Below are 26,258 nucleotides of genomic sequence, written 5' to 3'. Positions count from 1 at the left end.
TGGTTTATTGCAAATCATATCTTTAACTTGAATTGAATTATACTATCATCCTTATTTACCAGTATACTTCAATATTAAATAAATTGATGAAATCGAATTATATTAACGATATAGATATGGGCCAATTGCTTAAGGGTGACAGGTAAAATTAAATGAAATATAAGCCCAATGTATATTTTTAAGCCCACAATTGAAAACTAGTTCACATTCCGTTTCCCGATTAGTGTATTCCGTAAAAAATTGAAAAATGTTGCCCCGTATTCTTCGAACATCCGTCGCCGCCGCGCGCCGATTATCGACGAGGACGGCGGCGGTGGTGTCTCCTGCGCAGGATACGCTTTCAGAAGAGGGGAAATACGCTGCCGGAAATAAGCTCTCTACCTCCGGTACTGGCGGCGACACGCTAGGGCGGCGGCTTTTCGCTCTGGTGTACAAGAAGCGGAGCGCCGTCGTCGCCGTACGGAAGTGGAAGGAGGAGGGGCGCGTTGTACGGAAGTACGAGCTCAATCGCATCGTCCGCGAGCTCCGGAAGCTTAAGCGCTACAAACACGCTCTCGAGGTTGTACATCTGCGTATACTTCTACTTCCCATTTTTGCATTTAAAATGTTAGGTTTAAATCTGCTTTTGTTTTCGTCTAATTTTACAAATGCTTTAGAAATAGTATTATGAGCAAAAAATTATATCACTAAAGGGGGAAATATGTGCATATTTCAGAAGATAAAAAATAAACTGGTAAGTAATTATAGATTTTGCCGTGGTGTTTAGTAATTATCTCTCTGGCACAATGCTTAGTTACTTTTGTATTCAATCTATTTGTTAATTCTCGAACAAGATCGGAAATGCTGTAATGGAGATTGAGGAGATAACAAGCTATTAGCTATTTTACAATGAGTCCTGTAAATACTCTTGCTACATATTCTAAGCTTAATATTCAGGCCTTTTATTTATTTTTTGATTTTTTTGTTTTCTAGATTTGTGAATGGATGATGACTCAGGAAGATATGAAGCTAGTGTCTGGGGACTATGCTGTGCACCTGGATTTAATTGCTAAAATCCGGGGTTTAGATAGTGCAGAGAAGTTCTTTCTTGATCTCCCCGAAAAAACGAGAGACTCCGCAACGTGCAGCGCCCTTCTCCACACCTATGTCCGTCACAACGAGTCCGAAAAGGCCGAAGCTCTGATGGAGAAGATGTCAGACTGTGGTTTCCTGACGAGCCCTCTTCCTTACAACCACATGCTGTCTATATATGTCTCCACGGGGCAGTTGACTAAGGTTCCGGAAATGATTAAGAGGCTGAAGAAGACAACTTCCCCAGATGTTGTCACGTACAATCTGTGGCTGTCTGCATGCGCATCTCAAAATTTCGTCGAGAGTGCTGAAAAGGTGTTTCTCGAATTAACCAAGGCTAAAATAGAACCCGATTGGGTCACGTACAGCACATTGACCAGCATGTACATCAAGAATTCGTTCAAGGAAAAAGCGGAGTCTTCTTTGAAGGAGATGGAGAAGAAGGTCTCTAAGAAAGTTCGAGTGGCTTATTCATCTCTGTTGAGTTTGCACACTGCTATGGAGAATAAGAACGAGATTCGACGAATATGGAAGAAGATGAAGACCACTTATCGAAAAATGAGCGATGCTGAGTACACTTGCATGATTTCTTGCTTACTCAAATTCAAGGAAATCGACGAAGCTGAGAAGCTGTATAACGAATGGGAGTCTATTTCTCCGACTAAAGATACTAGGGTTCCGAATTTGCTTCTCTCTTCTTACATCAGTAATAGCGGAATGGATAAGGCGGAGGCTTTTTATAATCGGATGGTGGAGAATGATTTAGTACCAGGGTATACCACGTGGGAGCTTCTTACATGGGGTTATTTGAAACAAAGGGATTTGGACAGGGTTCTCGATTGTTTTAAGAAAGCTATTAGTAGTGTAAGAAAATGGGATCCCGACGAAAAGCTGGTGCATGAAATGTTTACGCTTGTCGAAGAGTTGGGCAATGTTGAGGTAGCTGAAGAGTTGGTTGTGATTCTTCGGGGGGTTGGGTATGTAAACACGGAGACGTATAAGTATCTTATACGTACTTACGCAAAAGCTGGTAAGATGCCACTTATTGTCGAGGAGAGGATGAAGAAGGATAATGTGGCGATGGACGAGGAAATCAAGAAACTCGTTTTGCAAACGAGTAAAATGTGTATCGGTGAAATTCCAAGTGGTATTTAGAAGCAAAATCGATGATCGGTTTCTTGAAAATGATTTTGTTTTTTAAATATCACAACGGTAGTGTATGATTTTGTTTCTGAATATTACTATTTACAACTTTTTTGTTTGTGAGTTTTGAATATTACAGCCTTGGTGAGTTTTGTTATAAACAATGGTGAAATAGAATGTTTTAGCAGGTGAGGCAAGTTCTGGTGGTTTGGAGGAAGAGGAATATGAATTGAGGTGAATTTAAAATCTACTTTAATATATAGTATTTAAAATTATTATTTTTAAATAATATATTTTTTCAAATTTAAAATATCGCTTTCAAATCCAAGATTATTATACAATATACTCATAATATTGTATTCAAAACAAAAAATTAAAATGATCACTAGCTTCCTATTTGAACCAAAAAAAATATTGATTACACCCGTACATATTTTACAGAATTACATGCGTACGTGTATGTGATTACGTGCATATCTACGTAGAGTTCTCGATTTTAAATGAGGTTAACTTTCCTAAATCAAAACATGTACTTGGTCAAAGGTGTATAGGCAAGGTTGGTGTGGTGGTTAATGTCTTAATGATGAGAAACATACAAAGATTAGTCCCCTCTTCGTGTTGTTGAATTAATTAGGTAGGGATTACTGATTGCATACGTGCACCATAACTTAATCTCTTCCAATTCCATTTAATTCCGAACACAAAATTATTTTAATGGCAATTATTTATTGCCAGACGAAAATAAAATACTAGGTAGTTTACTTTTATATAATAAGAAATATTAGTTGGTATATTATTTTGGGACAAAGAAAACTTAGGTGAAGAATAACTGAAACAACCTGCGGGAGGAGAGGAGGGGTTCACCCAACCCAACCCAACCTATCCACGTCCCACGTTTGCCCAATTATATGATTTTTGTTCTTATGAATTTACTTTTATACCCCTGATCACCTCTTAGATTGAAAATATCAAAAAATGTTAGTGTCCTAATTATTTACTCCTAACTAATTATTTATTTGTAAGTAACTCGCAATCAATCATATACGTAGTGCATTGAATAAACCTATACTTTTATAAAATAGTTCGCAAATTATACAAAATACGTAAACCACAGTGAGCTTACCATTTGTGAAAAGCTTAGTTAATGTCCTAATTAAGATATGAAGTTGGATGGCTTTATTATGATTCGTCCTCTCGTATAAATTCGAATGCCGTCATAATTTATACAAACTTGAGTTCGATAAAACGTTCCGATCAAACAATCATAATAATTTATCTTTTCGAGATAAATCATAAATTTGGAAGTAGAACTTACCTTTAGGATAAGATCTATCTTTCGATTGGATTCGAATGTACGGTGCTCTTGATAATAAACTCCTTACGATATATATTTATCGTCACTTACTTATAACTCGGAGATTAACGATCGTGGCTCGAAAAAGAAAATAACCAAATTGAATGTTTAAATTTTAGATTATTAAACAATCAAAACACTATCAAGACATCTTAATGATTTTGAAAAAGGAAATTAGAAATTCCGATGACCTGATTTGTTTCACACTCATATTACTAAGATAATTTCTCATTTAGAATATTGGAGATCCTATTAATTTGATTATTTTTCTAAAAAAAACTCCAATTAATTATATACTTAACATCGAGATCCTTTCAAAGTTTACAGAAGAAATAATTTTAATATTACGAATAATGCCATTTATGAATTCATAATTTTCAATGTTATATTTTACTGTACACAAATCCTAAAGAAAAAAAGTCAATAATAAATTCAAATTTAGGATCCGACCAAATCTGCCTGAAAAAGCAAGACTATAAATTAAGAGTGCAATTAATTGTCCAAAAACCCCGATTTAAAATCACAATTAAAGGCAAAAAGTTAAATTGCAACAACCCAAAAATGAGAGAGTAAATGAATACGAAGGTAGAGCACGAAACAATTGACATACGTAATTAAGATTACATCAAGGGCAAGACTGATAATTAATAATTGCAAATCCAGTTTTATCCCATTAATTAACACATAATCCACCACCCCCCACCCACCCCCACTACCCACCCACCCACCCACCCAAACCCCCCGGTTTGTAAGTATATATAACTAGTTATGTTGCAGGTTTAAATTAAGTTGGAACTGTATAAAAAAATTATATTGTTCTCAACTAGAAATCACCCACCGTTTCTCTCTCTCTCTAGATTGTTCGATAATCGGGTGTGACATGGCGCACAATGGTTACGATGGACTCGAGCATGGAGTGTTGAACTGGATTCCTCCACAACATGCACCCGTTGGCCGTGGCTATAATAAGCAGCAGACAAAGGTAAATACTAAATAATATGTTTCCTCCTTGTGTACCCTACGCTTTATTGTTTGTACGTAATCAAAATGTACAAGTTTTTTATGCGCGTATTTCTTCTTCTTACGTATTAGCAGGAGCAGCAGTTTGGAGTTGGGGTGCGTCGGCATGGGATAAAATCTCCGCCGTCTGCTGAAGAAATGATGGTACTAATTTTAATTTACAGTAAAAACTTACGTTTTCTCATTTTATGGTATCTTATTTTGGCCGGCGACGGCCACGGCGGCGGGTGGCGGAGACGGTGCCTGGTTTTAATTTGTTAATTAATTTAATTATGATGTTTATTAATTGAATCTTTTTATAATATATAGTTTCAGCAGGGACAATCGAGACGTAGAGCAAGAAACCAGGCGAATTGGGCCTCAAGTGGGCCCGGAATGCAGGCAATATTTTTGGGCTCGAACCCAAAAACTTCTGGCACTGGGGTTTTTATTCCCCGCAAGGATGGTGCTGAATTCAGCAATAAGCCTGGTATGTATGCAATTTTTTAATTTTTATTTTTAATTATGTACTTCAAATTCGATTTTTTAAATGTAGAAAAAAAATTAGAATCTAAATGATTTATATTGGAATTTGGAGAATCAAATAATCATGTTAATTTTATTATTAATATTATTTAGAAAATTATGATTTGCATATTTTTTTTTTTTTATATTTTCTGCTTTGACCTAATAAATAATATGTTCTACAAACTCTGTGTAAATTGTAATTTTAGTTCTGTAAGTATAGTAGTGGTAGCATTTTAGTTCATGTCAAAATTATTTTACAGATAATCGAGTAATCTTTCGAGTATGACTAATTTGTATAAAACAAAAAAAAAATGAGATATTCCTAAATTAGAAGCAACCACGTGTACGTTCTCCCGCAACGATTTTTTTTTTTTTTTAATTTTGGCGGTGATATATATATTATGATTAAACTTGCCAAAAAAATAAACATTAAGGATGATGTTGCCATCCTAAATTAATATCTATATATATATTTACAAGATCAAAATTATTATATATTTATTTTTTCTCGATTTTTTTGCAATCCTTTTATATCTTTTGCATTTATCGATCTCATTTGAATAGTTTGAATTTAAACGCTGTTATTAATGCTCGAATGTACCGTTGTCTGTCGAATGTTGATATATAGGTCTCTTGTCGAACATACAGTTATCACTACTTGTATATATATTATTAGGGAATGAGATACCACAATTTATTACAAGATTCTATATAATTGCCAATAATAATATTTCTTCATATAGTTTAAATGATAACAGTAATAATAATAATATTTCATCGACCTTTATTTATTAATTTTTTTAGTTGGAATTGATATAAAATATGCATTTAATTATCTCTTTGTTTTATTGTCCAGCTTTCTCTCCAGTTTTGCTGCCTTCTCGAGTGGTTCAGGCCCTCAACCTCAACGTGCATGAGCTTGGCCAACCTATTAAATCTAAACCAGGTTAATTATTTTATTACACCTATACATACATTATATATATATATATATATATATATATATATATATAATTTATTTCTTGAGAAATAAAACGAATTAATGCTGATCGACAACGATGGATTACATTTTTGTGTGCAGAACCTCGCAAAGATACGGTGAGAAAAACCGAAGAAAATATAGAGGTGGATGACGAGGCCGACGTCATTTGTGTTTCGCCAGATATTTATCTCCCTAAAGAATGGACTTATTAATTAGCCAGCAGCCAGCTTTAAAAACAATAATAATAGGGTGCGATCCAGAATAATATCAAAATTTATTTCTTAGAAATATTATAACTAGTCCCTGGATTGCACTCTATTTGTTAACTGCTCGCGCCATTAATAATTAATTTCTTATCGTTTTTATGTTTTCAATAAGAACAGCACCATTATGTCAGACCAATAGTTATTTCATTATTGCATGATTCCAATTAATTAAGTGTTTTATTTTTATTTCTTATATATATAGTTTCCCAATGAATTTCTTTTTAGTTATCCTTGTCTATATTATTACCTGATCATGGAAAAATATATATATTTTTTTAATGTTGCACTCGGTGAACTTGATCGAGTTATATCCTACTATTGCATGCACATCTCGCATTTATCCATAATTTTGTGGAACATTGTACACAAAAACACGTACAATATCGACGATCAAAGTGGCAGCTCAAAGAGAAACAACAGCTCAGATCAACTTGACGCCATTCGATTTGCCGCAGCTTCTCTTTCTCGATTACAGTCAAAAAGGCCTTCTCTTTCTCAAGCCCAATATCCCACACTAATAATTCCTTAATCCACCACCTCAAATCATCCCTACAACGTACGCTGCACTTCTCTCCGCCGCTCACCAGCCGCCTCATCGCCACCAAATCCGACATTAATGGAGGGGGAGAAGCGGTAATTTTCATTCATGCCACTACGGAGGAGGACGACTCGAATAATATTCTTACTGTTACAAACATACTCGCCTCATCATATATCATCAAATAATAATAATGTCTTGTACATTTCGTCGGTAAGATTAATCACGATTTAGTAAATAATTGGACATTATTGAATGCTCGGTTAGTCTAATAACCTTTTCAGGTAGACCTGCAATTGTGCACAAAAAAAAAAAAAAAACAATGGCTCAATAACTGCATTAATAAATAAAGAAAGGGACGACTGCAAATATAATGCACACGTACCATATAGTTGTACACATTGGGTTTTAGTTTAAGTTAGTTAAACAATGACGTTCTAAAATTTATTTTTTTCACATAAAAGAGTAAAATAGCATATATGATCGTTAGGCGTCGCTCTCTCCTTATTTCGTTTACGTGCAGTAAGAAATATGGTATGTAATAATAACATTTTAAATAAACAATTTTTTTTTTTTAATATCCGGTTATAAATAAGAAGGAAGAGGGATCGTTCATTTCATACGATCACAAAAAAAAAATGTCTCAAGAACACAGTTCGAGAATAAATATAATATCAACGTGCAAGATCAAAGTGGCAACTGAATCAACGGCTAGGATCAACTTGACTGCATGGGATCTCGGGCTTCTATTTCTCGAATACAGTCAAAAGGGCCTTCTCTTCCGCAAGCCCAGCCCGCACCAAGAAACCACCTCCTTAATCCACCACCTCAAATCATCCCTCCAACGCACGCTCCACTTCTTTCCCCCGCTCGCCGGCCGCCTCTCCACCACCACATCCGACGACGGCGCCGCCACTACCTTCTTCATCGACTGCAGCAGCAACAACATTGAAGGAGGTGCACTTTTCATCCATGCAAAAGTTGAAGACGCGAATTTCGGTGTTGCCGATGTACTCGGCTCATCAACTAATTATTACGTTCCCGAAATTGTTGGGTCTTTCTTCCCGCTCACCGGAGTTCGGAACCACGGCGGCGTTACTCAGCCGCTGATGGCGGTTCAGGTGACTGAGCTGGCGGATGGGTTGTTCGTTGGGTGCAGCATTAATCACTTGTTAGTTGACGGTACTTCTTTCTGGCATTTCTTCAATTCCTGGGCTCAGATTTCCCGCGGAGATGATACTAATCCAATTTCCAAACCACCAATTCTTAATCGAGATCAAATTAATCTCGATTTATCCGGCTCCGGCAGCATCTATATCAATAATAAACATCTCATTCACCTGGCCAATAATAATGATAACAATCAAGGTATATATATTTAGAACCCTAATTAAAATCCCCAATTTGATTACTTTGATAATTAATTAATTAATTAATCCAATTTCTGCAGCTGAATCGCGGGGAAGACAAGTTTTGAAGGACATAATCTTTCACCTGAGCAAAGAGAGTGTAGCGAAGCTCAAACAAAGAGCCAACGAAGAAATGGGGGAAATTAGTAAAGGCAAAATCTCCTCTCTGCAAGCAATCGTAGCCCACGTATGGCGGTGCATCATACGGTGTCGTTTCGCCATGGGTGATTATCATGAAACGACGACGTTTGAGGTACCAATGGGGGCGAGGCAGAGGATGGAGCCACCTCTCCCAGAAGAATACTTCGGGAACGCGGTTTTTCCGGGGATTGTGACGGTGGAAACTTCGAAGTTACTGGAGAACGGGCTGGGCTGGGCCGCGTGGCAGATAAACAGGATGGTGGGTTCTGGAAACGGGCCGGGTAAAGTGAAGGAGCTTTACACGGGCTGGATCAAAGAGCCCGTATTTCTGCAATTTGAAGGGCTACCGAGGAATTTTTTTATACTGATAAATTCTCCGAGATTTGACGTTTATGACGGTAACGATTTCGGGTGGGGGAAACCGGTGGCGGTTAGAAGCGGAAAAGCAAGTAGCTCTGACGGAAGGATAACGGTTACTCGAGGGGTGGGAGAAGGGAGTGTGGATATTGAGGCGTGTTTGGTTCCTCAAACTTTGTCTGCCATGGCGGATGACTGGGAGTTCATGGAGTTCGTTAATTAATTGCTTTTATTGTTTTTTTTTTTTTACTTTTTTTTTCGAGTAATTTAATCGTACGACTGTTTTATGTTTAAGATCTTTTAAAAATAATATAATTATGACCAACCCTCATTAGGAGAGTTGGTACCTACCCTTTACCAATAGGGTAATGGTCTAGGGTTCGAGTTCCCCCCTCCCCTACTTCCCCTTGTAATGGACTTGAATTTACTCAAAAAAAAAAAAAATAATATAATTATGGCCAACTCCTGAAAAAAAATATTCTTTGTTTGGATAATTACAATTATCATTTTTAACTATGAATCTTCTTACACATGCATTTTTACGGTGTCAAATTCAACGTAATGTTTTAAATTCCATAGAATCTTATCTAGTTTATATTCGTTTTGTGCAACTTCGGTTTATGATGCATCCCAATTTGATATTTATAAGCCAAAAGAAACATCTTATGATCATTTTATTTCAAAATGTCGAGCTCGAATAGGGTAAAACGGGTACAAACTGGAAAATATGCCACATAATCTAAAAGATTTCACTAAATTTGAAATAACAATGGTGAACATGTGAGACGATTCATAATTGAGTGGTGGTTGTAATTACCCATACACGAGGGGTTTTTTCGCAATTTAACATTATCTAGGGGGTTGGCAGTAACCTACCAAAAAAAATATATATAAACAAAACTCAAGGCCCTGAGGCAACACTACAAACCTATAAAAGCCCAAACATAAAGCCCATCAAAAGAAAAGAATTCAGCCCACGTATATATTAATTTCGAAAAATTAAAGAAAATAATTAAGCCCGCCCAGATATTAAATTCGAAAAATTAGCAGTAGCAGAACCCCACCCAATTCCCTTCTCCGGTCAATTTCCAAGCGATTTCTCTGGTATATTTGCAGCGGTGATGCCGATGGAAGAAGGCGGAGGAAGCTCGGAGACCGAGTTCGTCAACATCGACACCGCCTCCTACTCACTCGATAGCTCCGCCGTTTTCCACGTCGTCACCGACATAATTGCATTCATTCTGTTCATGCACCAGCAAATCCCTTCGTAATTCCGTCAAAATTCTGCACATTTCCATTCAATTTTGCGAACACTCCTAAATTCGTCCTTTTTTATTTTCACTGATCTTGTTAATTTGGCAGAGTACTTCAGGATATCACACAGGAATTCGATGAATTGCGCGCTGAGTTCAAAGAATTGGTAACATTGATTTTAATTTTCAGATTCCCCCTATTCAATTTCAAGCATAGAATTTCAAAGTTCCTAAATTTAACTACTGAATAGGAAGTCGAGCTTGCGAAAAATGAAGTGAAGGCGATATCGACAAGGAGGAAGCAAGCCACAAGGAAAAGAGAGGTGAAAATGGGGATAAGAAGGTTTGAGAAATTGATGGCTTGTGTTTCCAATCTAAAATCTGCTCTTCAGCTAATGTTTGCTGAAGTTCCGACGGTCGAGACGATTTCTCTTGTTCTTGGTCCTAGTCCTCTTAGGCCTTTGCATGTTTATGAACTGAGCTTTCCGCAGGGGAGTGTTGTTTCTGGAGATTTTAGTCGAAGTAAAACTGCCGATAATCTTTCTAGAAAGGTTGTGGCTTGATTCTGGCTGGGGTCATTGCATTTTATCTGATAAAATAAAGTGTTTAATTATTTTTTTTTTGTTGTTGCCGTTTCTAATTTTTCGTAGGCGATTCGGACGATGATATCAAGCGGAGCTGGAGCGGATTCATATGCTGGTAACTAATTGTGGTATTCCTGGTTTCTTGATGTGATCGAAAGTAGTGGTTTTGTGTGTGATTTTTGGTTAATTAAATGTTTGTAGGTCCAACAAAATTGTTTCTCTTAGTCAAGGCTCCCTCACACCTTAATTTGCCTTTGCACTTTCTCCCCAAGCGCGAATTTCGGCAAAATAGGAAGGTAAAAAGATTGTTCGCTCTTTATTCAATGTTCGTTTTGTTCCTATGTGGAAATGCATTACTGTAGTTTCTATATGATAATAACTAGTTGATTCAGATTCCTTTTCCTATTCTTTCTGTAAGTAAAGATGACGTCTGTATCGTGGATTTCACTATTTATATAAATCAAAGGCTATATGTGATGCTGCTTTTTAACTCTCTACGTTTCTTGGAGCAACAAACACTTCTCCGGGAAGCTGATATTATACATTTTCTACTCCTAAAGAAAACCTTGGTATCAAGTTTTCTGTTACCTGCTTGATAAAGGATAACATATTGATTCATCCTTTTTTTTTTTCTGTTGCAGAGGGTGCCTTTTAGATTACGATTTAGATGCAGAACCCGAGATCCGCAAATGAATGCTCAACTTAATGATTGTGCTAACTCTGTTGGATTGATGGACTCTGCATCAAACGATTTAATCTGGTAATGAATGATTCAAGTTTATTATAGTTTTCTTTTCAAGCTCAACTTCTCTTCAATTCGATTGATTTATTCAGTAATGCAGTATCTATGTTCACCACTTTGAAAACGAGATACATTTTCCACATACCATATTTCTTTATGTTTCCCTTCCTTCAATTCTAATTCGGAAGTCCGGTTTCTCCATTTCCCTAAAACGGACGAGTTGTTTTACATGGTAGGTTTCAGTGTCGGCACACAATCAAGGGGTTAGCTTTCAGGACATCACCTCCGGAAGATTGAGTTGTCACCGATCTTGAATGCATAAATCTGTAATATGGGAATCTTGACAAGAATTTGTCTGAAAATATATTGCTACAGTTTTTACTGCAATGAGAAAATGCAGTCTGTTTAAATTCCTAGGCATGCTTGTACTTGCAGTAAGCATGTACTGGAATTGTTTGTAAGTTGTTCATTGTAATATGACATATTCCTCACCTTGTTCATGTTGTTTCGCCTATTTTGGCTCAATTAATTACTTACACCAAACGGAATCGTTTTTTTTTTTTTGATTTTTTTTTCTCTCTGTATTAAAAAAAATGGAAATTGAAATCTTGGAAATTTCTATGAAAAAGGTTGTCCCAAAATCAGGAATTTGTTTTTTAATTCACCTATAACAAATAAATAATAAAAATCGCAATATTTATATTATATCCAAGGAGAGATTTTTCTTTAATTCTTTTAATAATGTATAAAAAAAAAAGAAGAAGAGAGAGCTAATTAATTAATTAATTAATTAGTAAGAATAAAATTATTATTAGGTCTTCAAACGACGCCGCCTCTCTGCAGAAATCTAAATACTGAGCACCCTCGTTATCAGCGGCGATCACTTCCGACTGTTCCTATTCACCGCTCCTCGTTCTCGCCGCCGCCGCTGCCGCTGCTATCGGCGTCGCCGTAAAGATGAAATTCCAAATCGAAGATGTAACTGTATACTTCCCGTACGATAACATATACCCGGAGCAATACTCATACATGGTTGAACTCAAACGCGCTCTCGACGCCAAAGGGCACTGCCTCCTCGAAATGCCGACGGGAACCGGTAAGACCATCGCTCTTCTCTCCCTGATCACGAGCTACGTTTTGTCGAAGCCCTCGAATCCAGTAAAACTTCTCTACTGCACCCGCACCGTTCACGAAATGGAGAAAACCCTAGCGGAATTGAAGCTGCTGCACAATTATCAGGTTAAGCATTTGGGGCCGTCGGCGAGGATTCTCGCCCTAGGGCTCTCGTCGAGGAAGAATTTGTGCGTGAATCCGAGTGTCCTGTCGGCCGAGAATCGGGATTCGGTCGATGCTGGTTGTAGGAAGCTTACCGCGAGTTGGGTAAGGACAATGGCGATTGAGAATCCGAATATTCCGACGTGTGAGTTTTTCGAGAATTACGAGAAGGCAGCCTCTGATGCGGTTTTGCCGCCGGGAGTTTATACATTGCAGGTTTTCCCCTTTTTTTCGAGTATTTTTGTCTTATTGACGACTCAATTGGAAGTTTTGGTTTTCATTTTAAGCTGTCCAACTAATATTCTGCTGATTATCTTAATGGAGGCTTGGAAAAATAGATTTTTAATTATGCTTGTTTATGATCATTGAAGGATTTGAGGGCATTCGGGAAAGCAAAAGGGTGGTGTCCTTACTTTTTAGCACGACATATGGTGCAATTTGCAAATGTGGTGGTGTACAGCTACCAGTACCTACTTGATCCAAAAGTTGCCGGAATCATATCAAAGGAGATGCAGAGGGAGTGTGTTGTGGTCTTCGATGAGGCCCATAATATCGACAATGTCTGCATTGAAGCACTCAGTGTTAGCGTACGGATGCAGACACTTGAAGGGGCAACAAGGAATCTTAATAGGATGTCACAGGAGATTGAGAGGTGTGTGCTTTTGTTCCTTCAAAAAAGATTCTCTCAAAATTTCCTACAATTGGTTCTTGATTTTGCTATACATATACAATTGCGAAGTTCATTGTGATCTTTTAGTTGGGAAGTGCATAAAAGGATTTTTTGCATTTTGAATATGGGAAGCAAGCTGCAGTAAGCAGAAACGATAATGCATACTATATGTGTTGGTTCAAATAGAATCATCAGAGATTTTATATCTGTAGATTTTTGTTAAAAATTGTAAGCTAAAGTGAAAGAGAGAAATAATTTGGTAAAACAAACTGCAGAATGGAAAGTATTGGTGTATATAAGAAAGATGGTTTTCCACATGTAGTTTGAATATTCAACTGTTTATGAATAACTGTAACTGTAAATATTTCTCCTAAAAGCATGTCACCGTTCTTCTTTCTTTGAAAAAAAGAAAAGGAAAAGAAACTAGTGTTTCATGACATCGCTCTTTTTATCTTAACTTTATTTAACTTGGTAGGAAGGTTAAAGGCCACAGATGCTGGTCGATTGCGTGCAGAATACAACCGGCTTGTTGAGGGGTTGGCTCAAAGGGGGAACCTTCCTAGTACGTTGAATTGATTCATCATTTTAAAATTGAGCATGGAACTCTTTACCACATCATAATTTTCATTAAAATATTATATTTTCTCTACTTGCAGTTAGCGACACTTGGTTCTCAAATCCTACGTTGCCTGAGGATATATTGAAGGAAGCAGTTCCTGGAAATATCAGGCGTGCAGAACATTTCTTGTCTGTTTTACGCAGATTGGTCCAGTATCTTAGAGGACGACTGCAAACCGAAAATGTTGAGAAGGAAGGGCCTGTTTCCTTTGTTGCTTCTGTTAATGCCCAAGTTGGCATAGACCAAAAGATGCTACGATTTTGTTATGACCGGCTTCACTCCCTTATGTTAACTTTGGAGATAACCGATACTGAAGACTTCTTACATATTCAGGCGGTTTGCGATATGGCAACTCTTGTAGGGACCTATACTCGAGGATTTTCTATTATCATTGAACCTTTTGATGAAAGAATGCCTCATATACCTGACCCTGTCCTTCAGGTAGCTGATATTTTAATTGCCTACATGTAATATTTTCTATTATCATTGAACCTTGTCTAGTAATTTGCCCCTGGTTTCTAATGAAATGCCTATGTTTTTGTTCAGCTTTGTTGTCACGATGCTTCTCTTGCCATAAAGCCCGTGTTTGAACGGTTCCAATCTGTTGTTATTACTTCTGGAACACTGAGTCCTATTGATCTATACCCTCGTCTTCTTAATTTCAATCCCGTGGTTAGTCGAAGCTTTACAATGTCTTTAACGAGGGATTGTATATGCCCGATGGTTCTCACACGGGGAAGGTAACAAGTCATTTATTGTTTCTGCAGTCATCTGATTTAGAATTTATCATCATAATTGAATTTATTTCAACTTTTTCATTTTATAATCCCTCCCCTTCTCCCTTTTTAAATTTTTAGTGATCAACTTCCTGTGAGCACGAAGTATGAACTAAGAAATGACCCTGGAGTGGAGAAAAATTACGGCAAACTTTTGCTTGAAATGGTGTCGGTGGTTCCAGATGGAGTTGTTTGCTTCTTTGTTAGTTATTCTTACATGGATGCGATTGTTAATAGTTGGCACGAGTCTGGAATTCTTAAGGTATATCCGTTTGCAAGTTAAATAGAAGATATCTGCTTTTTGGCTTTGTCTGAATTTTGTATTTTATTTTGCAGGAGATAATGCAACACAAACTTGTGTTCATAGAAACTAAAGATGTTGTGGAAACTACATTGGCATTGGACAATTATCGTAGAGCTTGCGACTGTGGAAGAGGGGCTGTCTTTTTCTCAGTTGCCAGGTAGCTCATCTGCATATTAGTCTTGATGCTTGACTTTCACATACTATTCAAAACATTTTTGTTCGTTTCTCCTTATGTGCGTTGACCATTATTTTAATTCGATTGCAGAGGAAAAGTGGCAGAAGGTATAGACTTTGATAGACATTACGGCAGACTTGTAATCATGTTTGGAATTCCTTTTCAGTACACGCTCAGCAGGTAAACTAATCACATTTTTCTGACTCCTCGATTTCTTTTTAGTGGTACTTTTTCAAAACTCCCTGGACAGTAATTTATCAGTAGCTGTAAATCCTTGGTTCGATAAAAACCCAAACAGACCCTAAGCTAATAAACACCTAAGTTATAGCTGCAAGCCAAGCAGTTATGGACGAACTCCACATGGGCAGGTCCACCATCTAACAGTGACACCAGATACATCAATAGGCTCCACAATCAAGCAAATATGTTAGATAATATAATACTTTTATATTCTTCTCCTACCTTTTGTTTCTTCAGCACACCCATTACTGAAAAATGAACTAATATAGCAACCAAATGAAAATTACAGACTAAAAAATCTGGATGATAGCGATGAAGAAAGTAAGGAAGAGCGACGGCTCTTGAGGTAAAGGATTCTTGATATCCCATTCGTACAAGCCAAAAACCTACACGTGTCGTTCCGAAAAATAAAATTGAAAGATTGTAGTAACACTTACCAATGAAGGAATGTAGTAACAACACCCTGAAGGTCGGAATCCACGTTCTGCCTTTTTTCCTGGCTCCATTAGCATAGTACACCATGTATTGAAAGACGTTTTAATGAAGCTTAGTTATAGAGTTTAGTAAGTCAGCTTAGCAAACAATAAAGCTTAGATGAGGTACTTAGTTAGAGGGCTTATTGAACAAACATGGATTTTAAGAGGTTTTAAAGGAGAGGTTATCTAGAGACTTTAGTTGTCGAGCTTAGCAAACAATGCAATGCAAGAAGTTTTAATGTGTTTAGTCTGAGAAACTAAGTCTAATTTTTGCTTCAATGTGGCTTCATTTTGGCTGTATTTGCAGAATATTGCTTGCGAGATTGGAATACCTGCGCGAGACTTTCCAAATAAAAGAGGGCGATTTTTTGACTTTTGATGCTTTGGTACCACTACTAGCAACTCATTACTTCAAAAAGAAAATAAATTACTGTTTCATATGGTTCTTACACATTTTCACATATGCATATTCAGAGACAAGCTGCCCAATGCGTGGGACGAGTAATCAGATCTAAGGCAGATTACGGGATGATGATTTTTGCTGACAAGAGGTTTGTATCCTTTTCTCTAACAACGACTATACATTATTGTAACAATCAAGAATTAAACATGGTAATAGATGTCCCGTTTCTTGATTGTGCCCGAGTGTAGGTATAGTCGCCATGATAAGAGGTCGAAGTTGCCTGGTTGGATATTATCGCATTTAAGGGACGCACATCTGAACTTGAGCACAGACATGGCTCTCCATATTGCAAAAGAGGTATATGTTGTTGACATATTATAATCATCTTATTATATTGAAATATATTCTCGTATTCGCGCATTTTTTAATTTTTTAAATTTCCCCATATGCTAAAACAGTTCTTGAGGAGGATGGCTCAGCCTTACGATAAGACTGGTGCAGTGGGTAAAAAGACCCTTCTTTCTCAAGAAGACTTGGAGAAGATGGTCAATGGAGCTGGGGATATGATGTTTTGACCGTTTATTCCGTCCGTCTCTTCAATTCGTTTTTAATTTTTCGTAGAAAAAGGTATATTTGTCAGGTAAACGCGTTTTTCATATAAATTTTTTTTTAAAATTTGTTTTGTTTAGGGATCATAAGTAAAGTTTTGAATATTATAACGATTTAATTTGTTGTATTGCATCAAATAGTATATTAAATTATTAACGGTGAAGAATAATTATTTGGTGTATCGATCTCTTCACCTCCACAATGCTCGGTTTTCTGCCATTCACATTCTCTTTCACCTGAAAGAATAATTAAAATATATATAAATAGAAAATAAACACATATAAAAATTAAAATAAAATATTTAATAAGTAGTAAATAATACCTTAGCTCTCAATTCAGCAGTAAAAATCCCATTACTAAGTGAAGATTGCACAGTGGTGACGTGTATACCAAATTGTGCAAGCACTTGCATTACATCCAGTAACAATCCTTCGTTTTGCACACACTGTATCTCCACCAATGCATCACTCTCTATAATGGACACCTCCACCTGCGCCACCTCCTCCGCCACCGTCCCTCCTCCGCTGCCGCCACCTTCCGCCACGACCTTCATCTTCCTTTTCTCCTTCCCCGAACACGCGGCCACACTTCTATGCTTGTTGTTGGTATTCGAATATTCGAGTTCTTGTATTCTCTTGAGCAACTGCTTCACGTAGTCTATAGTGTCGCCGAGTATCGAAGCCTTGTCCATTTTAGTGATGAACGGAACTAGGGATCTGAGTGCGATGAACTTCTCGTTCAGTCTCTCCCTGCGGCGGCGTTCGGCCAGGACGTGGTTTGCGCTGAGCTCGTCCGGCGGCGGGTTGTTTGTCGTCTCTTTGATATTATTGCACGCCGTGGACATTTTGTGGAGGAGTGGGACGGTGAATAGTATGTATTTGAGGGCCCACTGGGAGGAGCCACCGCCGACGAGAAGGTTTTCGCGGCGGCACCACCTGGAGAAGGCGGATACGGCGCCGGAGGACGACATGGTTGTGGAGGAAGACTGCTTTGACCACCGGTTTGACTGTGTTTCCAGAATGCTCCACACTGTCTGAGAATAGTGGGTGTCTTCTTGTACCACCAAGTCAAATGATGGAAGACCTGCTGACGTGGATAAATTTTAATATTGTTAATTAATCTTTTTTTTATAATTGATATTATTATTAATTAATTTAGTTACGTACCAGCAGAATGTGGTGGTATAATGTTGCTGGTCATGGGATCGTCTTTCAGCTGCCACGTCTGCACAGATATTCCAGGCTTATCTAATCCTCCGCCGGCGCCGGGATGGTTCTCCGTCGAAATCCCCGGCGGACTGACGGCGAGGAGGTGGAAATTGGAGTCCAAATCGTTAGAGCAGTCGTCGTCAGGTGTACCAGCCCTAATAATATTCTCGGATATTATTATATCAACTTGCATGGGCTCGTGACCCGTTGAATGAGTTGTACCATCTGCATCAACTGTGTTTTCAGCCGGAGATAAGCTACCAATTCCGCCGGTCTCCGCCACCTCGTCAGCCACGTGGCTACCCATCTCGAAAAACGTTGGTTCATGTGTGGGGGGGACCACAGCAGCAGCAGGACTACTGGGAAAACGGGGCTCCGAAGAAGTTGGCGGGTTTGAAGTGGAGTGCTCCGAAAGTGCCGGCCTTGGCGGGTTCGGATCCTGACCCCCATTATTATTGTTAAAGAAGCTTTTTACACGTCGGATTATGCCAGTGTCCTCTTGAACCTAAACAAATTAAACCAACACCACAAATTAATTTTGCTAACAAATAATAATCTTAACGTCTAATTAGAGGGTTTAATTAATAATTAATAATTACCATCTCTGTTGTTCCAAGTTCAACAACTCCATCCAGCAAAGGAATACATACCACTGTCTGAAACAGTACAGTAAAAAAAAAATAGATTTCAAGAATTTAAAAAATATATATATGAATTTACGATATAATTAATATATTAATTGCAGAATTAAGATCATCAAGGTTAACAATATACCTGTATTCCAGCAGTCTTGTAACAGCACAAGAATCGAAATCGAAAAGAAACGAAGACAATGCATGTATCAGTTTTAAGAATCTTAGGTAGTTTCGATTATCAATCTTAATATATATACGCTTTCACCGTAGATCTACACAAATCACATACTAATTATATATATATATATATATATATATATATATATATATATATATATATATATATATATATATATATATATATATATACCTTAGCAAGAATGGCTCTTGAGAAGGCTTTGCTGTCGGCATCACTTGCTTTTGTAAGCCATATATGCTGCCGCTTTGAATATGCTTTTCCAGGCAACCTTATTTCATTATTAACACCACAACCTTAATTTAATTAACTATTTCATTTGCTTATTAATTAAATAATGCCACTAAAAGAGTCATAATTTTTATATATATATATATATATATATATATATATATATATATATAGGTGGTAAATTTATTACAAGAGATATATATAAATGGTTCATATGGACCATGCATTTTATTGACACCAACCACTCAGTAGTACACAGACTTTTTAATAACAAAGAGAAATAATTAATTAAAACTTTGATTTCAACCCCCCTAATTTAGTTCAGGTTGCATTTATCTGATACGAATTATTATTTAATATATTATTTAATTATTAGTTTAGTTAATAGTTAATTATTAATTATATAAAATAGTATATTTAGCATATATATTTATATTTATATAGCCGTCTGTTTAGTAATTAGGAGATTATTAAGTATTTAATTAGTATAGGTAATTATCTTTTCTAGTTAGATTAGGATTCTAAGGTTTTATTATCTTTAAATAGTCGTATTGTGCTAGGGTTTTATTATGAAGAGAAATAATAAACAAGAGTTTTCTTACGTTCAGTACAGAAATCTTATGATACTCGAGAGATCGCATCAATTGGTATCAGAGCGAAGTTGCGATTAACACCAACACTTCGTTAGCAAAGCAGCGATTATATCAAAGCTAAGCTGAAGCAAAGTTGAGATTACATCAACACTTTGCGAAATTATGCCGTCCGAGAGAAAACGTTTAGAGCGATTGGAAAAATCCGTGGAGGAGATACGGATCGGTCTCCAAAAATTGCTCGAACAAAGTCAAGGACGACGCCATCACAAAAGCCGAAGGGACCGCCGCCCATCACCGCCAACGCCACCGCCGCCGTTGCCGAGCCTATCGCCAGAGGGAGAGGACGAGGACGACGATGATTTTTTCGAAGAGCCCCAATTTTTTGTGAGTTCTCCGAAAGAAGAAGAATCGGATTCAACTGAGATAAAGTGGGACGACGAGCCGAAAGAAGAATTATCGGATTCACTTGAGGTAATTTGGGACGTAGACGAGGAATTAACAAAGGAGGAGAACGAAGAGTTACGATGGATATTGGGAGATTTCCATGATGTTCAAAACAAAGAAGACGAAGGAGTATTGACGATTTTCAAGGAGATTAAGAAATCTAACAATGCTATTGAGAAGATTGATGTATCACTAAAAGTGTCAAATATTTCCTCGATGATGTTTAATGAATTGTTTGACCATAACAAACAATACGTTAAAGAGTCAACGATGGTGGAGACATGTGATGAAGTAGTCGATCAATTGATTGAGATTCGTGTTCTCAGCATCCTACATGAGAACAAATTATTTTTGAAGAAATTTGATGGCATCAAGCATAGATGGAAGCGCAAAAAAGAGAGAGCTGCAAATATTCGAACCTTGAGGGCAAGGTTCATTTCAAGAGGGGTGGTTTGATACGAATTATTATTTAATATATTATTTAATTATTAGTTTAGTTAATAGTTAATTATTAATTATATAAAATAGTATATTTAGCATATATATTTATATTTATATAGCCGTCTGTTTAGTAATTAGGAGATTATTAAGTATTTAATTAGTATAGGTAATTATCTTTTCTAGTTAGATTAGGATTCTAAGGTTTTATTATCTTTAAATAGTCGTATTGTGCTAGGGTTTTATTATGAAGAGAAATAATAAACAAGAGTTTTCTTACGTTCAGTACAGAAATCTTATGATACTCGAGAGATCGCATCATTATCACTGCCCCTACACAATCAATGCCTCACTATCCTTGTATGGTATAACTTTATTCTTAAAAAATAAACGAAAATAGTCGAATATTGATCGCGATAGTACTGCATGTGTTATTAATCACTAATTAAATCCAAAAAAAAAAGATTAATAAATTCTTCTTACCCAACTCCGGGAGGAAAAGAGAAAGATACACACATTAAGTAGAACCACTCGGATTCAGTCAAGTCCTCCGGCGACAAGGCGGCAGAGGGCCGCCTTGATTGTTGGCTGGTGCCAGCATCGGTGGCGGAGAGAGATTCGTACAGTTCTCTAAGCTGATGGCTTCTATGAATGGTGGCTTCCTCTGTGGTAACTTCTGTTGGTTGAATTGTTTTTCTCGTTTTTATTGCTCCATTGTAATACCCTTCCCTCCATACTAGGATTCTTCGTCAATATAATCAACATTAACTAATTAACATTATTTTCTTTAATTTTATTACACACATATGTATATTTATATATACACGTACAAAAACACACACAAGTACGAGTTGATCGATCGATTTACGTACCCTTGTTGTGGAGAGATTTGCCAGAAAAGGCTGTAAGTCCACTCAACCGTTTGAACCGCCGCCCGTAACACACTTTGGAGCCGACTCTTTCGAGCCGCCGCCGGCGGCGAAACGTCCATTTTATTTTTCTCAAATTATATTAAATAAAAAAGCTTTTTTTTTTTTTTTTTTTTTTTATATTTTCTATATTAAATAAAAGAGAAGGATGATTGAAAAATGTTGATGATGAGACAAAATGAAAGAAAAGTGGTTGGAGTAGTGTTGCAACTTAAAGAGTTAGTGATGTGTGTGATAATTCATTCTAAATAATTAATATAATATTTATCAAAAAAAGAAATAATTAGTATAATGTATATATAATAATTGACTGGTTGGTGCCGACCACCCTAACAGTTGTTTGTGTACCTCAGTTTTGTTGTTACCTAAATGTCGTCGAAACCTTGTTTCTATTACACACACACACACAATAAATTAATAAAATAAATAAATAAATAAAATAATTAATTTTAACCAAAAGGAGAAGTGGATATATTAATTAGGTGGAGATGACCGCGGGAATACGATGCTACACCCGGTGATTTTCACCGGGTGGCTCTCTTATTGACATGTGTCATTTTTAATTTATTTTATAATTATATTTCTAAAACCCAATGGATCATAATTGAACCCATAGTGGAAATTTTATCAATTAGGGTGCCTGGTTATATTCACCAGGTGTAGCATAGATATTGTTAGATGACCGGGCGTTGGTCTATGACTAATATATATGTATATAATATATCCTATAGCTCTCATCTCATGATTTCAAAGGTTAGATTTCCAATCAATCTATTTTCTGTTTACAATATTATTTAAATGTGACAAAATTCTTATATTTATTATGATCTTTAAATATATATATATATATTTTTTATTTTTATATACGAGGTGTTGAACATACTAGAATGTTGGTTATGGGATAATAAATCACAATTGGTCCACACAATTTGAAATTGGTACGTGACGATATATCGAGTAGGGGTGTGCGCGGGCCATAAACCCGCGGGTTCTATCAAAACCCGCCCTGGTCACGTCAAACAACGGTTCTTGATTTTGAAGAACCAAACTTGTGGGTTTTAACGGGTTTATGATAGGCGGGTCCATGGCGGGTTTGTAGTAGGACCCAACCTTTACGGGTCGAAACCTGTTATCGTCTAAACTATTTTTTTTATATATTATTTATAAGTTTTACGGGAGAAAAATTAGAAACTAAAATGAATAACGTAAAATTTTAAATTGAATCCAAACATAAATAATGTAAATGTCAAGAGTAAATAAAAATTAATATAAAACTAAAAAAAACTAATTCATAACTTAAAAGACAAAATTTAAATAAAATAATTATAGCTTTTCCACGCATAACCAATGCTATTCAGCTCCATTCAACACCATTTTCTTCCTTTTTTTTCTACCGTGTGTTGACCGTTATATATATGTGTTTTTTTTTTCCTACATTTTCTTAGAGATTTTCATAATCTTTATAGCTATTACTTCCACAATTATAGTTTAGTTGATTTTATGTATTTGATACACTAGAGATACTTTATTTATTCATTAATATTATTAATTTATTATACGATATAATGTAAACAAAACGACGTAATTTTGTATGGCGGGGCGGGATGGGTTTCACGGGTATTAAAAGAAATTGAACCCGTCTAAGACCCAAACCCACGGTTCTTCACAATTTTAGGACCCAATCCTATGGATGGATCTATCCGTCCGGTCCCAACAGGGCGGTTTTTCACGGGATTGACGGGTGTAGCGGGTTGATAGGGCCGACTTGCTCACCCCTAATATCGAGACACTAGTCCCACAAATACTGAGGCTGGACCAGAGGGTCCACCATTCCTAAATAAGTTACTCTATTTCTTTTTATTTATTATTTTTCTTTTTTTAACTAGTGGAAATAATAACTAGGGATATTACAATAAGTTCTTACCTTCCTCTTATTATTATTGATTAACTACGTGGCACGGACACAGAAACGGCGATACGCCGACCGTCACGTCCCGAAAATAAGGATATATGAACTTGGGGAAAATATGTAAATATTAAAAGTGCAAGGGTATCTTTGTAAATATGCTATATAAATGATAAGATTTGGACCATATTAGACCCAAGAATGAACATACAACTAAAAGAAATATCCATATATACCGAATTGGGCCGTTATTTGGGCTTCTACAAAGAGGCCCGAATTGGACTTCATCAGTCATCACTCATCAGTGTTGTTCTCTAATTTAGAGGTTGATTTATTTATTTGCATTTGAAATTGAACTTCATCTCAAAAAAAAAAAAATAAAAAAAATTGAACTTCTCTGAATGAAAACAATAAATTTTAAATCAACTCTTCTCATTTTAGCTATTATATTGGTGCCATTTATTTAAAAAAAAAAAAAAAAAAAAAAAAAAAAATTGGTCCTCAAGTTCATGATGGTCATCACTCGAGTCAAGATCATAAAAAATGTGAAATTACAAAATTGCCCATGCACTAAAAGAGCAATAACATGTACCTTGGACAGAAACCTAACCATACCACATCACTTCAAACCAATGGGTATGAATGTATCGATCATGGGTTAATATAATTGGTGTGATATTTCAATTTTGTTTTTTTGTAGCATTCTTTAGATCCAAAAATGGAGCTTATAGATATTAATTATAGATAGAGGTGGAATCTCCACTAATCCACTCATCTATTCACCTTATCCTTGTAATTTTGTGTGTTGTAATGTAAGCACTCGTGATTGATCCAATCCGCATTAAGTAGTACCCTTCCCAATTTAGCATTGTGTACCTAGATTCTTCTATTCCTTTTCAATAGCTTCAATTCGCCTTAGAGTACTGCAGCACTCCGACGACAAATGAAACTTGAGGGGTATTTTGGTAATATGATTTTTTTAGGGGTTTTTTTTAATCGACGATTGCGTCGTGAATATACATTTTACAATAAATCTTAAATACAACACAAATGCAGGGGTTTGTATAAGTACCCAAAATGCCGACGTCAGTGGGTGTAAATGTTAAATAAGTGGGGTAATAATCTTATATATAAAAGAAAGAAACGTTGGGCAACCCTAAAAAACCATAATGATATTCCTGTAATTATTTATTTTTAATATTGTTTTTCTACTGATTTATAACTATAATGTTTAACAATTATCAAAATTAAAACTAACCCGTGAAGAATCCTACCTTATTGTTATTTATGTAATTATTTATTTTTAATATTTTTTTGTACTGATTTTTTAACTATAATTTTCAACAATTATTGATCTCCTAATTTTCATCAATATATCTCAAATCTTAAGAGATAAAGCTATAAATTTCAATATGAATAATACTATATTATTAAATTTTATTATATTAGTGTACTATATTTTCTTATTATGTATTAAATTGATTATTTTTTTCACTATTTAAATAATATCTCGTGCATCGCACGGGGTGTACTATATTTTCTTATTATGTATTAAATTGATTATTTTTTTCACTATTTAAATAAACAGGGAAAAATGCTAGTAATAATAATATTAATATTATTATTAGGTTTAGGAAAGTCCGTGCTACGGATTAATAGCGTTCGTACAATTTGTGCACACCCCGTCCCGTTGGAAGATGGCCGTCACATCCCAAATCACCACTTATTTTTGTCCCACCAAAGTGATAATTCCACTAACTTTACCCCACACATTATAAGTTAATTTAGAAGTATTAACTTTTTTAAAATGGCAAGATTAATATTGGTGGTGTTATAGATGCTACACCGATTAAATATACCAGATAATTTTGCACCATAAATTGACAGACACATATGTTTGATATGCGTAAACGTATATCTGATGTACTTAATTGGATGTAACATCTGTAAAATCAAATCGTTAAGGCACTCTAAATTTTGTGCTAATAATTAAATTTTAATTAGTATTTGAATTTTTTTAGAAGAAACGAGTAATTCAAATATTGATTAGTAGTGTCATTTCAAACAATACATTAATAATTATTAAATAAGGTGGATGACTAGAGCATGCATGTGAAAGAGGAAAAAAGATATGTGTGATGGCTTTTATTATATTTATTATATTTATTAAATGTAAGTAGACATATAAAGACAAAATAGATAGTGCAAATATTAAATTGCGATATCATAGTTTTCTAGATTGCTACACATTATGTAAGTAATACATTCATTAATAAAATAAAATATTTTTTTTATTTGATCGTATGAATATGTGTATGTTACATGTACAACCTGAAGCAGGCAGGTTTCAGTCAAAATCAACTAGGTACATATGCCACTAATATCTATTTTTTGGTATTGATTTACTCTTCAAAAAATAATAATAAAAAATTAAAATAAAAAAATGGTCCGGTGTTCATAACGTGTACCCTTTATTTTATTTGGTTATTGACTAATAATAAATTAAAAATCTCTAATTGCAATACAAGATGAGAATTAACTATGTTGTAGTGAACGTTGAGTCATCAACATTATAATGTAATATTCCAAATAATAATAATAATAATAATAATAAATAATTGAAATATAAAAAGGTTGTGATGCTGCCTGCTGTCACCCAATGCATAAACGCGACAAAGGAAATAAGGTCACGATTTTATTAGGTCAGGAAGGAACACAAATTAAAGTTATCATCATCAAATTCTTATTGAATTTTTTTTTCCTC

The 26,258-nt window shown here is 35.8% G+C and overlaps 6 protein-coding genes across 10 annotated transcripts; 5 read left to right on the top strand and 1 right to left on the bottom strand.

Moving 5' to 3' along the window:
- Positions 1–191: 191 nt before the first annotated feature.
- On the top strand, positions 192–2,411 carry LOC105953331 (Pentatricopeptide repeat (PPR) superfamily protein). Its single transcript, XM_012976997.2, has 2 exons — positions 192–559; positions 973–2,411. The coding sequence occupies exons 1-2, from the start codon at positions 248–250 to the stop codon at positions 2,224–2,226; spliced, it is 1,566 nt and encodes a 521-aa protein (XP_012832451.2). The 5' UTR covers positions 192–247; the 3' UTR covers positions 2,227–2,411.
- Positions 2,412–4,360: 1,949 nt separating this feature from the next.
- On the top strand, positions 4,361–6,567 carry LOC105957831 (uncharacterized). Of its 2 annotated transcripts, none has more exons than XM_088817616.1 (5): positions 4,361–4,550; positions 4,664–4,732; positions 4,898–5,057; positions 5,952–6,041; positions 6,177–6,528. In XM_088817616.1, exons 1-5 carry the CDS (start codon positions 4,449–4,451, stop codon positions 6,287–6,289), a joined length of 534 nt encoding a protein of 177 aa, XP_088673742.1. In that variant the 5' UTR covers positions 4,361–4,448; the 3' UTR covers positions 6,290–6,528. The 2 variants fall into 2 exon arrangements, with proteins under 2 accessions (XP_088673742.1, XP_088673743.1); XM_088817617.1 differs by having other exon boundaries at positions 4,373–4,550; positions 4,904–5,057; positions 6,177–6,567.
- Positions 6,568–7,513: 946 nt separating this feature from the next.
- LOC105953341 (putative acetyltransferase At3g50280) lies at positions 7,514–9,027 on the top strand. The gene is made up of 2 exons (XM_012977009.2): positions 7,514–8,249; positions 8,332–9,027. The coding sequence occupies exons 1-2, from the start codon at positions 7,520–7,522 to the stop codon at positions 9,009–9,011; spliced, it is 1,410 nt and encodes a 469-aa protein (XP_012832463.2). The 5' UTR covers positions 7,514–7,519; the 3' UTR covers positions 9,012–9,027.
- A 767-nt stretch (positions 9,028–9,794) lies between these two features.
- Positions 9,795–11,911, top strand: LOC105957840 (non-structural protein). The gene is made up of 7 exons (XM_012981817.2): positions 9,795–10,055; positions 10,151–10,208; positions 10,293–10,592; positions 10,692–10,740; positions 10,827–10,921; positions 11,267–11,385; positions 11,604–11,911. Exons 1-7 carry the CDS (start codon positions 9,910–9,912, stop codon positions 11,662–11,664), a joined length of 828 nt encoding a protein of 275 aa, XP_012837271.2. The 5' UTR covers positions 9,795–9,909; the 3' UTR covers positions 11,665–11,911.
- Positions 11,912–12,143: 232 nt separating this feature from the next.
- Positions 12,144–17,095, top strand: UVH6 (RAD3-like DNA-binding helicase protein). Its single transcript, XM_012977020.2, has 12 exons — positions 12,144–12,858; positions 13,014–13,294; positions 13,792–13,874; positions 13,969–14,372; positions 14,478–14,671; positions 14,789–14,969; positions 15,044–15,168; positions 15,277–15,366; positions 16,210–16,288; positions 16,377–16,453; positions 16,554–16,662; positions 16,764–17,095. The coding sequence occupies exons 1-12, from the start codon at positions 12,325–12,327 to the stop codon at positions 16,878–16,880; spliced, it is 2,274 nt and encodes a 757-aa protein (XP_012832474.2). The 5' UTR covers positions 12,144–12,324; the 3' UTR covers positions 16,881–17,095.
- On the bottom strand, positions 17,010–21,818 carry TT8 (basic helix-loop-helix (bHLH) DNA-binding superfamily protein). 4 transcript variants are annotated; one of them, XM_012977031.2, is made up of 8 exons: positions 21,532–21,693; positions 21,143–21,403; positions 19,128–19,224; positions 18,897–18,911; positions 18,722–18,778; positions 18,081–18,627; positions 17,237–18,000; positions 17,010–17,150 (listed from the first exon to the last, which is right to left on the bottom strand). In XM_012977031.2, the coding sequence occupies exons 1-8, from the start codon at positions 21,648–21,650 to the stop codon at positions 17,067–17,069; spliced, it is 1,944 nt and encodes a 647-aa protein (XP_012832485.2). In that variant the 5' UTR covers positions 21,651–21,693; the 3' UTR covers positions 17,010–17,066. The 4 variants fall into 4 exon arrangements, with proteins under 4 accessions (XP_012832485.2, XP_088672370.1, XP_088672373.1 ...); XM_088816244.1 differs by having other exon boundaries at positions 17,237–17,997; XM_088816247.1 differs by lacking the exon at positions 18,897–18,911 and having other exon boundaries at positions 17,237–17,997; positions 21,532–21,818.
- Positions 21,819–26,258: the final 4,440 nt, after the last annotated feature.

Source organism: Erythranthe guttata, chromosome 4 (genome assembly GCF_056151865.1).
Source record: "Erythranthe guttata isolate IM_541 chromosome 4, IM_541, whole genome shotgun sequence".
NCBI classification, from domain to species: Eukaryota; Viridiplantae; Streptophyta; class Magnoliopsida; order Lamiales; family Phrymaceae; genus Erythranthe; species Erythranthe guttata.
The sequence above is the reverse complement of the archived record's forward strand: the minus strand, read 5'-3'. Positions and strand labels throughout refer to the sequence as shown.